This window comes from Mytilus edulis, chromosome 9 (assembly GCF_963676685.1).
Source record: "Mytilus edulis chromosome 9, xbMytEdul2.2, whole genome shotgun sequence".
Classification (NCBI taxonomy): Eukaryota; Metazoa; Mollusca; class Bivalvia; order Mytilida; family Mytilidae; genus Mytilus; species Mytilus edulis.
Window position 1 is genome coordinate 48,630,803 of NC_092352.1, and position 15,642 is coordinate 48,646,444.

At 31.8% G+C, this 15,642-nt stretch overlaps 1 protein-coding gene across 1 annotated transcript in view; it reads right to left on the reverse strand.

The window, feature by feature from the left end:
- The window catches only part of LOC139489741 (dynein beta chain, ciliary-like), a 72,277-nt gene that overhangs the window by 39,971 nt on the left and 16,664 nt on the right, over window positions 1-15,642 (reverse strand). Inside the window, exons 8-22 of the mRNA XM_071276501.1 lie at window positions 14,722-14,838; window positions 13,981-14,243; window positions 13,407-13,475; window positions 12,269-12,651; window positions 11,022-11,266; window positions 10,052-10,633; window positions 8,198-8,367; window positions 7,388-7,604; window positions 6,380-6,583; window positions 4,799-5,200; window positions 3,698-3,943; window positions 2,545-2,769; window positions 2,063-2,281; window positions 1,270-1,422; window positions 501-734 (exon numbers count right to left, since the gene is read on the reverse strand). Of these exons, the coding sequence (XP_071132602.1) occupies window positions 501-734; window positions 1,270-1,422; window positions 2,063-2,281; window positions 2,545-2,769; window positions 3,698-3,943; window positions 4,799-5,200; window positions 6,380-6,583; window positions 7,388-7,604; window positions 8,198-8,367; window positions 10,052-10,633; window positions 11,022-11,266; window positions 12,269-12,651; window positions 13,407-13,475; window positions 13,981-14,243; window positions 14,722-14,838 (3,729 nt within the window). The remainder of the gene's footprint in view (window positions 1-500; window positions 735-1,269; window positions 1,423-2,062; window positions 2,282-2,544; window positions 2,770-3,697; window positions 3,944-4,798; window positions 5,201-6,379; window positions 6,584-7,387; window positions 7,605-8,197; window positions 8,368-10,051; window positions 10,634-11,021; window positions 11,267-12,268; window positions 12,652-13,406; window positions 13,476-13,980; window positions 14,244-14,721; window positions 14,839-15,642) is intronic.

The following is a 15,642-nucleotide window of genomic DNA, read 5'->3' on the forward strand; positions in this document are numbered from 1 at the left end:
AATGTTTGCTCCCAATACAGTGTAAGACGAGCGCTTTTAAGATCGTGATTTGAAATAAGTAAAGCCAGGAACAAACTCGGCGGATACGATCAAATTCCGGCACAATTTCGATTTAAAAAAAAAATAATAATAATAATTCTGAAACGCAAATAAAATTATTTGGCCGGCAAGTTTTTCAGTGGGTCGGGCGGCAATGCCAAACAAATGAAATTTTATTTTAGGCCTTATCCAATTCAAGTGTTTTCAAATATGCAAATAATTTAAGATTTATTTGATTAAATTCATTTGATTAAGACCTATGACTAATATGAACTGTATTAATATCAATAAAAATTATCTAAAACTAAATTTGGATGAAAGCAATGAAAGTTATTTAATCGAGTCTGTTTGAAGTTCATTACAATTCTTATTAATATCTTTTATGCTGGAATAACATTTACTCATGGCAACATTATTTTTATCATCACTGTTTTCATAAGAACAAATTTTAAAAAAATCACCTGTTTTTTATTGTAATCTTTCAGTCCATTTTCATAGCCTTCCTCTAGTCTTCCAAAGGCGATATTAACCTCTGTTGTCCACCAAATCTGTGTGCCACATAATGCCATCTGAGCAGGGAAGTCAAACAGCCAAACGTCTCTTGGTTTTTCTTCATATGTAGTAACAGCTTCAATTAACTGATGTCTTATAGTATTTTGCATAGCTATTAGTAACCTATTTAACCAAATCTCAACCTTTGGAAGAAATTAAACCATTAAAATATTTCTGTTCTACATATGAAACTTTTAATATAACAGTAAGGTGTTGTATGATTTTAAATGAGACCATTTTACACCATAGACCAAATGATGTAGATGTAATTTTACACCATAGACCAAATGATGTAGATGTAATTTTACACCATAGACCAAATGATGTAGATGTAAGCAACTTAAGGTCACTGTACAGACTTCAACAATGAGCAAAACTCATAATACATATTTAGCTATATATGAAAGGCCCCTACATGACAAAATGTAAAAAATATTCAAACAAGAAACCAACATCCTGAAATCAGTTTTTTCAAGCAAATTTCAAATATTGAAAAACAAAAGTACATTTATTGAAAGTTTAATTTTTATGATAAGATGTAATTATTACAATTTCTCATTTTAATGTATTTAAAATTAAGGGATTTTCTCATAAAATAAATATTCTTAACTCAAATGCACATGATGCAAGCAGAACTAATTCTTTTAAAAATGATTAAGAAAATACATAAAATTTTACCTGTCCATTAAGATCACATGGTTCCTTTAAATCTACATATTCTCCATCTTTACTCCACATAGCCAGACCAGATTTAAGAGGATTGTCTTTCGAGTCTGTAGCAAACTTTAGCTTAGCCATACTATCAAAAAACTTGGTTAAATGTCGACATACCTACAATCAGTATAATAAAATGTGTATAAATATTTTCAACAATGTATACTTTAATGTTAAAAACTATATTGTACAACAAACAAGAACTCTTACAACTGATGAAAATAAGCTAGGAAACTGAAATAAATTAATCAATAAAAGTATGTTCCAATGAGAGATACAATTATTAACCAAACCCATTCTAGACCATCATAGCTGCCTATTCAAGATTTAATAGATTGAAAACTTTTTAAGAATATCTTGGAGAAATAAAGGCTTGACAGCAAATACTATGCATTTCCAATATAATTAGTATTCCCAATGGGTCATAACTCTTTTAAAAATAGTTGATTGGCACAAACTTTCAAGAATTTATTCAAGAAATTTCTTATATTCACCTATGATATAAGTTTCATAAAAAATTTGGCAAGAATTGTATGCATAAAAGTGTTAGCAATGAAATTTTTCATATAAGTACTATTTTAAAGGGGCATAACTCTTTTAAAAATAGCTGATCAGCACTGATTTTCAAATTTGTATGAGAAATTGCTACTATAAACTCATGAAATAAGTTTTATAAAAATCTGGCAAGAATTGTACATGAGACTGCTAACAAGACTGTTTGTTACCACTAAATGACGCAAAGCAGTACAAAACTTACCAGTGGAGGATTATTTCCATTGGATAAAATATCCAACAAATCAGCAGATGATACAAAATAAAAGCGAGGGAATGCTAATCTCTTGGTCTCTAAATACTCTGCTAACGCCTTCTCACACAGAGTTAACTGCCCTTGGATAGCCTCCAATCTTTCGTATAAATTTTTCTGATTAGTAGCAGCAACTACATTCTTAGTTTTCTCCATTTCTGATACAAGTTCCTGAAAAATTTAAGAATGTTGACAAAATTGTCAAAGAATAACTAACTTATATAACATTTTGGAAACTCCCATAGATTATAAAGTTAAGTCATGACAAAAAAAATTTCAGTTATAAACATATGTACAAGTTTAACATATAAATATGACAGTTCTCAGACTGATATTGATAACTATTAGTTTCAGTTTTTATATGAATTTTAAAACATTTTTAAGTAATATTTCATTGAACTCTTAACTTCAAAAGTGTTCCTAAATCTCAATACCTTGAAATCATTATCAATTCCATCAAATCTCTTGCTGTCTTCTGGAAGCTGATTTCTTATATCCTCTGAACCAATGAAAATACTCTCTAAATGTGACCATGTTCTTTGAACCTCCATCCAGATAGTTATAACCTGATCAGCTGTTGATAGCTTCCTTTGCCAGGTTGACACTTCATGTAAGAAATGTGCTATGTACTTAGACGACAGCATGTTTTGCAATTGCACCTGAAATTTAAAATCAGTGTTGGTTTGACATTTTACCATTTGTGTGTTTGATTTAAAATTTTCTATATATAGCTATTTAATTAGTTATTTTCAAGTTAGAGATACAGTTTCAACTTTGGAATACACAAAGGTGCATAGAATAATGCACATACATAGTACTTTCAATTCAGCATTTTGTAATTTTGAAGCATACTAGGTAAATCTGAAGCATTTTATGTGAAATTTAAAAACAATACACAGAAACACTGTGATTGGTATACAACATTTTCAACTCTGGAAAACTGCACCCATACAATATTTAAAACCTGTATTATCATTTAAAAACTGATAATGAAACTGACTACAGTGTAACTTGAATAGTGGTCCATCATGCTGATTACTGTTTTATTTTTATTCATTTGATACCAATTTTTTGTGGTTTTCATGGGTACAAGCTAGGGAACCATGAATTCAAATTTTCAACAAATTACACATTTTCTATAGGCTTTGTATACAGAGATTTACCAAACCACGAAATCAATTACCCACGAAAATGCAAGTTTTCCACTATCCATGAAATTTGATAACCACGAAAATTAATGAATCCACAGAAAGAATATCAAATCAGATATGTTTCCCATGAATCATGGCAAGTTGCTAGTCTGGGGTATTTCCAAAATACTGTGGATTCATTTATTTTCATGGGTATCAATTTTCGTGAATTGCTGAAAACTCGCATATTCATGGATATTTGATTTCATGGTTTTGCCAATCTCTGCATACAAAGCCTATTGAAAATATGATATTGGTTGAACATATGAATTCGTGGTTTACCTGTAGCCACAAAACCCACGAAAATTGGTATCCAACGAATAATAATGAATCCACATGAACCATGGCAAGTTATAAGTGTGGAGTTTTCCAAAATACTGGAGTTTTTTAATCTAACCTGATTATCTTCCAAAGTCTCTATTAATTCTTCGCTTGTCTTCAGCATAGTAATCTTTGTTCTGGGATGAGGCTCATGCTGAAACTCCATTGTAGCCCATGTGACATCTAACTCATTCAGTACTTTCTCCATGCTCATTTCTTTGGAGGCCTTATCTACAATACCGTGAACAGCTTCTTCATACTTGTGAAGGTTGAGAGACAGAAGATCTGCCAGAGTTGTGTTCTCATCCATAACAAATCTAACCTACAAAACAATATACCCTAGACAATCAGCATTTATTTCACTTCTATTGATGAAAAATTATGGCATTTTGATTTATAAGAGCTTTTAAACACTTGTCGTATTGAATCAGTATGTAAAATGTCATAAAAAAACATGAATTGTTCATTAAGGCCAAATAAAAATGTATGTGTAGTTCCAGTTACCCTACTTTTTAGTCTTAATAATAGCCTACCCTAAAGATTTTATTGCTATTTTTCATTAAGCACTGTCATTGACTGTTAAAGCAAGTATGTTGCTCCCATTGACTCAATGTTAAAAAAAACATTAAATAAAAAAAAATGCTAACCTACCGACCCTTACTTTTTTTTTTAGATGTAACTGGAACCCCACATACTTTTTTAATTGGCCTAAGCTAAATTCCTATTGTCTTGAATAAACCATAGTTTAATTCCTTAAGGATGTTAGCTCCTCTTAAATTGAATTTTTGCCAGATAATTGGAAACCTCTGGTTTTGTAGTGCCATTAACTTGTTTTTCCCACAAACCTCTACTTTTTTATTCATATTTTTATAACATAAATTTTAAGAAGCCATAATTGAAATCTTATGAAATCCTTGTTATTTATTTATAGTTTTTGAAACAAATAAGAAACCAATGATAAATATATGAAAAGTCTAAGAGAGAATCACTTCCCAACAAATGGCTTATATCTTGAAAACAAGAACGCAGACCCTTTATTTTTTTCTGTTGTTTTACTGAATTTATTCATATTCTTTCAATTTATAATGGTTTAAAAAGCTTTTTATTCTGAAACAGATTAGCAAACATCCTTCAACTTTATCTACTTCAACAAACTGTATCCCTGATTACTTCCTACCTTTGTTTCAGCCATCAATTCCATCCAGTGACGTTCCCTGATAGATGGGTTCTGCAATTCACTCACAGCCTTGAGTGATGTCAACATATTTTTAAGACTATCCTCTAGTCCAACGTAAGCATTCCAAGCTCGCATCTCCTTATCCAGCGCTCGGATATCCTTGGCTAGTTTCTTAGTATCAATTTCCATTTGCTCTACATTGATTTCTTTCCAAGGAGTTGTTTTCCAGTCATCGAAGCTGCAGCGTACAATGACAATATAGTCCCAAAGTTGTTTAAGAAGTTTTATTTCCTTCCTACACTGTTTCAGTTGTTTGAAATCTGGTGCATTTACTTCAAACAAGCTAGAAGCTTCTAACAAGGCTCTCATCTCTGTTTCCATTACAGCAATATCCTCATGGTACTGTAGGAGAAAAGGAATTTGTTTTATGAAATATAAACAAAATGTAAGAATATTCTAATTTGGTGATTGAAATCCTATTTAAAAGTTCAAGCATTTCAATATCTGGAAAACACATTCATCTATTCTTCTACTTTTGCCAGCATTTATATAATTGCTATAGACCTGGATTTTTTTTAAACCCCTTTCTACATGAATATTAGAATTTCTTTTAAAGATTTGAAACTATATTTTTCCCTATCTTAGGGCTACTATTTATGTAAAATTACACATTTATTTTGTTTTTAGCCCTAAAATTTTAGTTAAGAAATAATTCATGGCAGCCGTAGATTTGTTTGCATTTAACCATTGGTTGGGCATTTATATTTGATTATTTACCCTGAACTTTAGCAAGGGGTAAAGTACGAATATCAGTGCCCAACCCGTGGTTAAATGAAAACAAATCTAAGGCTCCCATGAATTATTTCGATTTTAATAGGAAAAATTCAGTAATTTTGTTAACCCTGAAAGCCCTATACACACCATACTGTTTTGGCTGTTCCGTTTTATCTCTATATGATAATATTAGTCATGTTAGTAATATATAATTCAATAACAATAATTTTTTTAAATCTCATTTTTCACCTATATATGTTCTTTTATTGTAATTTCATTGCATTCGGAGGTGTACCAGAGGCTTTTTTCTTTTTATGAAACTTTTCAACAAAAAAATAGATTGAAATGGACTGATTTGTTTATTTTGCTTTAGAATAGAGATAACTAAATTGTATCTGATTCTTGGCCTATGTAAACTGTTGGTTTTGTTGTCAAAAATTGAGAATACTTGGTAGCATAAGTAAGTTGGGCGTAGGGCGGAATATCCATTTTTGTGTACTATGTGTTTGCCCTTAAAGTAGATATACTATGATTTTACTGGTTTTGATAATAGGTCGTCATATTAAAATTATCAATAAATCTGACACATAAGATACACATGTAAACAGTGAGACTTTCTCAAGCTTTCACTTTTATCTTTTTGATAAAGACTACCATACCTGTTTGAAATTTACTTTAAATGTGGCCATAATTGACCTACTTACTTATCCACTAAAGTCCTTTAGTAGGAAAAAGTAAACTTGCTTTTTTTCAAATTCTGAACTGAAAACAAAATAACAAATAAAGACAAATAATATGCAAATTTACCCTAGCAATCATCTCATAGGGAGTAGCACAATCATATCTAAATGGTTTAATGGTACGGAATTGTTCTCTGAATTTATGTTGTTTAACATCAAATGTAGCTGATTTCTGTCTGATGTTGGTTACTTCTGTTGTCTGCAATGGTGCCACTTCCTGTTTCACTGTTATGGAAATCTTCTTAGTGTTGTTCCATTTCTCAGGCAGTTCCTGTAAATAGAAAAATATCATTATTGTTTTGTAATAAATCAGGTTATATTTTTTTCATCTGAATTGATTCACATTTTGTAATGTTGGGGCCTTTTACGGCTTTATGGGATGGATTTTGCTTGTTGTTGGAAGGCTGCACAGTGATCTAATTTGCTTCGATCCACATCATTTGGACTTGGTGGTTAGTTGACTCATTGGCAAGGATACCCTATCTCATTATTTCATATCAAGCTACTATCACTAATTTTCTCAACAAACTTCTCATAATTGGACTGTCTGAAGTTATGAAGTGTCTCACCAAATGTTGGGGTCAAATAATTACAATATTTTTTCACTTACTATACAATTTATTTTAACCTCATTGTTGAAGGTTGTACATGAACAGTAGTTGTTTTAAACAAAATGTAAAACAGTTTGAAAGAGACCACTATAATGTTTGCACATTAAACACAAAAGTATTATACATTTGATTTTTCTGATACTTTCATAACCATTCATGACGGTTGTAAGTACAAAAGATTTAGTGCATTACAGTTTATGAGCAATGACACAAAATATATATAAGTACATTAAATTTTGTCTGTATAATTGTGGACTTATCTCCCCCACAGTAATCTAGCCACCTGAAGAATTAATTTTAACCCATATCCAAGAAAAGTTATACAGTATTGACATCTAGCTCAAAACCAATAACAACTAATACCAAAATTCAAGTATCTAAAACTTAAAAGTTCAAGAACTACACCAACGATATCAATTGAACATATAAACCTAATTCCTACAAACACCAACTGCTAATCATACCTGTAGCTGTAAATGGACTTCCTCGGGCATTTCCTGATTGTAAGTTTTCAGCAGTTCTATTGTTTGCTTTAGAGGTTCAAACATTTCATCGGTGCTTGACTGTCTTTCCTTAACAGCCAACAAGTATCCCATACAATCTACTAGTCCTTCGTAATTATTCACTGGCTTTAATAACCCAGCATCAGTCTTGATAATGAAGTCTGATAACTCTTTCAAACTGAAACAAAAATCAACTAAATGAGAAATTCAGAATGTGAAAAGTTAAGGAACATCAATGTTTTTAAGATGTTTTGATTGGTTGAGACATAATTGACAAGGTGATAAAACTGTGCAACTTAATTTATGAGTATGGAAGTTAATATTGTTCTTGGTCCCCCAGACAATCTCAGAATCTACAAAATCCAAATGTTAAATTTTTTATTAACTTTTACTGTACAAAGTTTGAAGCAATGAATTCAATATTCTGATATTTTTTTTTGTTTATACAAGGTAAATAGGTAAATATGGTTAAAAAAAGAGTTACTTTTCATTAATTATCACTATTCATTTTTAATATTAAATTGACTATTTTGCAAACAATTTGCAACTCTTCATATTTTTCTTTTGTCTCCCAAGAACTGTTATGCTGATGGATTTCATGCACAAGTAAATAAGTAAATTATTTGTGTTGTGTATTAGTTCCATAACATTTGGTTGAGGCAAACTAAGGTTACAGAACAGAGTCCAATTTTGGGATGTACAGACTGAAAAGTGTAACACTCAATGCCCTCCATGCCTAGTAGCAAGGTCATGAAAAACTGCCCTACAAACCTGTTATTGACATGATCAATGAGATGCTGTTTGAACATGTAGCTCCATTTCTTGATGGTGTTCAGTAATGCCTGCTTAAATGGCTTAGAATTAACCCTGAACCATTTCTCAAAGATCTGGGTATGGTGTATCTGTTCAGCTGCATCATATATCTTTTCATATGCATCTATCTAAAATTGTAACAGTATAGTATGTTAAACAAGTCTTTAACTAACCATGCATGTAAAGATTTACATTATTTTCCTTCTAAGCAAGCAACATCAGTTAACATAATCATTTTTAAAGTAATAATCTGAATCCAACTAGAATATCTAGTACATTTCAAAATCGTCCTGGTACAAATCTGGATTTCACAATGTCAACTAGTAGATATCAAAATTTCAATCTGTACTGTACTGTAATTAGGAGATCGAATTGTATTGAATTTCCAAAATGTATCAAAAATTAATCCATTTAGTTTTGCTCCTCTATGAAGGTAAATTGATTTTATAAAATCTAATTATCAATTTGCATTGTAATGAAAATAACTTAAAAAGTTGTATGTCTTTTTGATATGGTTAGCGTCATTAGTCAAATATCATATTGTAGCTACTTTTAGCACCAAATGGAGAATAAGATTTATTAATAGCATTATTCTAACAAATATTTGCCATGTGGGGTACCCACATCCAGTGATCGGGAAGGACATGCGCCCTGCGCCTATCGACCAGAAATGGCGCATAGAGTGACCAATGTAAGGGCCCACGTGGCGCACAATATTTTTCACTTCATTTCGAAACGTTTAGATATCGTCAAATGGATTTCCGATCGTCCTATATTGTGTTCTGTGCCGCCATGTGTGTGTACACAACTGTGTAATGTTCCTCCAATGATAGGAGCACCTTTATATTTTTGGGAAGTCTCTGGTGTTTTCTATGGTAATAATAGAACCATGCGGTATAACTGATTACCCAAAAAACGTAATTAACCATCATTCATGATATATTTTTTTATAAACAACTTTAAATTTGAAATTTGGCTAGTATAGACGAGATTTTTTTTCTAATCATAATCTTTTAAGTTAGCTTAGCTTACTATTATTTCGATTGAAAACCAAATCCTTTTCATGAATATAGTTTTTGTCTCCATAAAAGGTGCTTAACTGTTCTTGTCATTTTTTGGTCTTTGGCTCGTTTTGACATTTTGTAAACATGCCTTCAGCGAATTATGGTTTTGTTCTATCAATTAATGATACTCTCTACTGTTATTCTTGTCATCGTGATGAAGTAATGATAATACAAGAAGTGCAGAGGAAATGCCAGAAACGTCCTCTAAATACAAAGCGTCTGGAATAAGTATGGTATCGACGAAGACCCAAATTTAATGTAAAACAAAACAAGAACATGAACAAGGCAACAGTACCAGTTTTAACATTGCAAACAAAGGTTATCTTAAATGATCTTAAATGTTGTCCGGTTTGGAAGAAGTTATTGTATATTCATTGAAATTGAAATCAATAAAATCACAGGAACAATATCCAAAAAGGTAAGTACCACCACCTCTTAGCTGAAATATACACTCTTTTTTTTTACTGTAGTCAATTCAAATGGCCCACTCATTTGACAACATGGCCCATCATTTTTTTAAATGGCCCATTGAATTTATTTTTGGGGGGCCCTGGGCCCATTGAGAAAAAATCCTTCCAGATCACTGCACATCCTATATATATTTTCCCTCTTATATAAAATTTTATGTTGATTTTCAATTAATCTGAATTGCCATCTTTTATTCCTTATATGTTTTTCTAATATCTGAAAAATTAAAAATGTTAAAAACATGCATTAAGTATTAAATATGGTTGTATTAAACTCTAACCTGTTCTTTGAACTGCATCAATTTTGGTGGTTTTTGTGGCACATCATCACCTGATTCAATCTCCTCAGGTGTCAGCACATGGCCATAGAGCAAGAACTGTCTCATGAACTCATTCCTATCATCCACCCAAAGATAGGCATAATTATCAAAAGAGTTCCTATATTCCATGCCCTTGTTCATGATAATGTTGACCCGATCCATCATTTCACTTCTCATGTCGGCGAGTTCTTCCATTTCTTCCATATCCTGTTGGTAGTGTTCCTGTCCGGAGTGGGTGGCTAGACGAGGGATCAAAGCAGACTGCTTAAAAATATCCCCAAGGATACTATCCACCAAATCGTAATAGCCATCTGTACTTCCAAAGTCGAGGGAAGGAACGTAGATTATTTCTGGTTGTTGAAGTTCTAACTGTGACTCAAACAATGGACCAATGTCATTTTTAGGATCAGTATTGTCCAGGAGAAATTTAACGCTGCAGTGAATTGTGTTGAATAGCCCATCTACAACCATTTCATCTAGGTAATCAACATAGGCTTTCCACGTGTCTGAATTAGGATCAGCTTTAAAGTGGTCCAGATTTTCCTAAAATAGTCAATTGACACATACATAGCATATCTAAAGTATATAAATCTCAGAAAAGAATAACCTTTAATATCTGAACAGTTATGAAGAAACAAGCTACTTAGATTGCAGGTATTAAAAAAAAGTTTGTTCCTTCAATTTTTTAGTTAAAATAGGCTTTAGTCTCCATACGTTAACTCTTCCAATTAATTACTTGGTATTTTTTCAAATGTAAGAAAATAACAAACAGTTATAATCCCATTGCACAAAAACATCAACAGATTTTCTAATAATGCAGTATCATATAGCTTTCTTGAAGAGTTACTTTTCCTTACTTTTATTAATAAAAAAAACTACAATCTACAAATGATCTTATAATGGTTTTATTAAGTAAAAGTTTTCTTAGTACCTTCAACAAAGCATGAAGTTTAGCCCCTACATCTTTAATCTGTTTGTATCTTTTCTCTAATCTTTCCTTCCTGTCTTCTAAATTAAGAAGGGTTTCATTCTTCTCTTGACTTCTCTCAAATAATGGCAGTTTACTCCAAGTTGACATAATCTTCTCTATCTCTTCTACATTGTCTTTAGACTTCTGAACTCTGGATTCTAAGTCAATTACCTGGTCTCTTGTCTTCTGAATATATTCCCAGACTCCTTCAATAAATCATAAGTTGGTTTTTTAACATACTAATCATTTTGAAATAATTGAAGTTGAGTAAAGACCAAGTCTGAAATACCTTATTTTTTGCTTTTTATAAGGTAAACAAAATGGTTGACACATGAAACACATATATAACTTTTCATTAAATAAATGTATAAACACACTCTTATCTGTATTGTTTGTGTATAATAACCAACCTACATGTGTACTATAGAAGGGGGTCTCATTGGGGGGTTCCGATCCCGGATCCAGCTTACTGTTTTGTCAGATTCCTGTATCCCGCTTACACTATGTACGTAAGCAATTCTCATTTTTTTTTTGGCATTTCCTGGGTCCCGCAAGACCTCATTTCCAGTTTTCACGCCACAATAATTTGACTTTCACGTGTCACGCTTACAAAAAATCGGCAATCCTGCGTCACGCTTAGACCCCAATGAGACCCACATAGAAGAACAGTGAAGAACTAATAAACAGATAAATGAAAATTTCAATTTTCTTTGTATGAATGAGTTATTCAGTTAACCTGCGGTCAATCTTTGAACTCTTTCTGTAAACTAATTATAAAATAAGCATTGTAAAACTGGAAACATACATGAAATGCATGAATTTAAAAGTCGTCTATACATGTGTAACAATTTTAATTCAACACACTATATATTGAATATATATATATGTTTCTTATGCAAGAATTGTATCCAGTAATTATCAGATTACATGAGGGCTATTCCAGAAAAAAATGTAGGGGGGGGGGGTTGGAAACCAATTTTTGTCAGCACCCCCCACCCAGACAATTGTAATTGAGAATTATAGTGCATTGAAGTGTGAAAAGTTGCTCTGATACTCATCACCCATGTATTATTAATATATTGTGCCTTCAAACCACCCCCCCCCCCCATACATTTTTTCTGGAATAGCCCTGAAACATATTAATTAGTTTTCTTATTAACTCACTTACCATTGTTGCCTTAAATTTAATAAATAAACACTAAGACTACCTTCATTTTCCCAGTTCAGAGTTTTCTCAGCTTCCTGCAGTTGTTGATCAATATCCTCTAACTGTTTAGCTATGAGTGGGTACTCTACTTCCAATACACTTGTCCGTACTTTATTGTAGAGCCTCACTGTAAGATCTAGATTTGTGGAGAACTTCCACAAGGTGTCGTTATGTTCGTACACATTTTTGGCTGCTTTCGGGATCTCTTTGGATTCATCATCTTCTAGATATTTGACCTCTCTGAGAACTGCAGTAAGCTTGGGATCAAAGTTGACCTTTACAAGATTTGTCTCGCTGTCTCTTGTGATTAATGGCTGTTTTAGGTTGAAGGCACAGATCTCGTCTACTCCACCAATCCAGTCATTGTATGTTTCACCGTTCAACCTATTTAAGAGAAAAAATGGACATGCAAATCATAACTATCATATTTAAATACATTGAAAGATGTACATTTTGCTACTTTTTGGGGGAATCCCGCTAACATTGGTTTTGAGGATTCCCATTCATCCTTGGTTTGAAAGGATGGGGTAATATATTAATATCTATGTATTGTTTGTGGAGTTGATACCCAATAATGTTCATCAAGATCTTGGCATCTTCTGATGAATTCTTTTTAGAAAAATGATGAGACATTATTTGACATTACCCTGGTTCATGAACTTTCAGCTCATACACTGGTAAAGTTGAATAAAGTCAGAATAGCAGCTGCAAGCTCTTGAATACTAAATGAGTTGAGAAATGTATATCCCATATTCAGTTGAAGTGGGTATATTGCTGCTAAGCTGCTGAAAAACAGGAATAAAAAAATTGTGAGACTATTAATCTGCCATTTCAGTAAAATGACCTTTAAGATAAGATAAGGTCATGTCTGGCAAATATGACCATTTCTTGACTTTGCCCCTGAACATTGGCTGAAAACTCAGGGCAACTGGAATTTGAGTTTTTCAAATAACTAAATGGAGTTTCCAAAACTATTTAATATGGTTATAGGCTAGGCAAACTTGTAGTGGTGGATGAATCAACTACTTACACCACATGGCTACCAAATATAGTATAGGTACTGTTTTATATACATGTACTGGTAAATAAATATCTTTTTATTTAAAAACAAAAAACATCTATGTTCACACAGTACTCACTGCTTTAGAAGTCCACACATTTCTTCATATTTAGTAAATACTAGCTTGGCTCTGTTGCTAGACATGCATCTGAAAAACAGTTTATATATGAAACAGGCTCATGTACAAACAAGTGTGCCTATCGACAGGCATGGTTTATTACTTCTTCCACAGATTTGGATATTAAAAAAGACACTTTTTACTTAGCATGCTTAGTTCACAGTCATTTTCACATGTAATTTGTCAGGTTGATTTTGAATAAATTCAATTTCATATCCTAACAGTCTAACATACTATTATATAAGTTTTAAGACTGCTGTAAATTCTGTTTTGTGGCTCTTATAGTTTATACATCTTTCAAATGATTTGGTTAAAATTAATATTTCACTTATTCATTATAAGGATTGTTACTAAAACTGTGTATATTTGAAATGAGTAACATTACTGAACAGGCAAGAAACAAATATTTAACATCTTAATCTCAATTATGCTCCAATATTATACAAACAGACGAACAAATGAAGGAACAGATGGACAGATTGACGCACAGACCAAAAAACATAATATGTATTACAAATAGTTATGGTTTACTTACGGGTGCTTAAATTGTTCGAAATCTGTCATTGGGCCAGAAATTCTTGCAGCCATTTCAGCAGACCAACGTAACATTCCAGACATCATAGGCATGTTCTTGTGTAGTAATAATTTACCCTCTTGTTTTAAAGCCATCTGCTGGTCATACATTTTCTTGACCGTATCAAGTTCATCATGCATCATCTCAACAACTAAAGGATACCTATTATCGATGTCCAGCTTGACCAGTTCTCTATCAAGAAGAGAACCCATAATGGCAAGGAACTGTAAAAACAAATAATTCAGTAAATAATGCTTTCATCAATATATATTCACATCTAATTTTTACTTCATAAACACAGAAAAAACTATGTTCATTCAATATCTTATAAAGAAACAATCTTTTGGAACGAAAATTATTAGAGAAATCTACATTTTTTTTCTGACACAGTAATTTTGAGTGTCCAAGTTATGTATACAAGGATATGTTTCAGTTGATCTTTTCCCTTCCGGAGCACCTGAGATCTTTACCCTTCCGGAGCACCTGAGATCACCCCTATTTCTTTGGTGGGGTTCGTGTTGTTTATTCTTTAATTTTCTATGTTGTGTTGTGTGTGCTGTTGTTTGTTTGTCTTTTTCATTTTTAGCCATGGCGTTGTCAGTTTGTTTTAGATTTATGAGTTTGACTGTCCCTTTGGTATCTTTCGTCCCTCTTTTCCTATAGATAGCTGAAATTTCTTATCACTGTTAGTAAAAAACCTACCTTAAAGACAGATTCTATGGTGCCACAATCATCAAATGCATGACAACTTATGGTTGCTAATCTTCTATCAAAATCCTTCACTTTCTCTTTAAACACCTTGTAGTCTCTTACAAACTCCTATGGAACATTTTATTTAAATTAGCTATGGAGTTATACATCATAATCATAATATTTTTACATATACAAAATTATTTTTTCCAAAAATGTTATAATATCACATCTGTGTCCCATTTGCTGAATGAGTTTTCAAAAAATATTCTTTTCTCTATATATTTAAAGTGTTTGTGTATAAGTGTATAAGTGTATAAGAATAATCATATTTGTGTGAATTGTGCAAGTCAATCATAATTGTAAAGAAGTTTGCTTCTAAAAGTTTACAACTTTTGCGTAATGTTTTGAAACCCTCCTGGCTTTTTCTAAAATTATGCATTTAAATTGTTAACGCAGAAACCTATATATTTTTAATATTTTTTTTACAAATATCATTTCTGATAATAATAGAAAAATGGAAATTCATGTCTTTTTCTTAAAAACCTCGACAGTTTAACATTTATTTCTACCCAAATATTTCATATTAAAACTGAGTATTTAACCGCTGTTTCAAACAATATTTGTAAATGTTAGAATCTCAAATACAAGAACATGGATGTACCTAATGTTTGTTACTTTTTATTTATGATGCAATATCTATCAAAGTAAGCTAATTTTTGTTTTCTGAATTTTAGCAGCAAACATTCCTGAGAGCTTTTTACATAATACCTGATCACCAACCTATAAGTGCTATACATAGATAATTGTGCATATTAATATTGCTTTTACTTTTCACCAACAACCATAACCTGTGGTGAAAAAAAGAAAATGATAATAAAATGAAAATATTTTATGCAGGTAAATTTCTAATTACTTATATAATATTGTAGA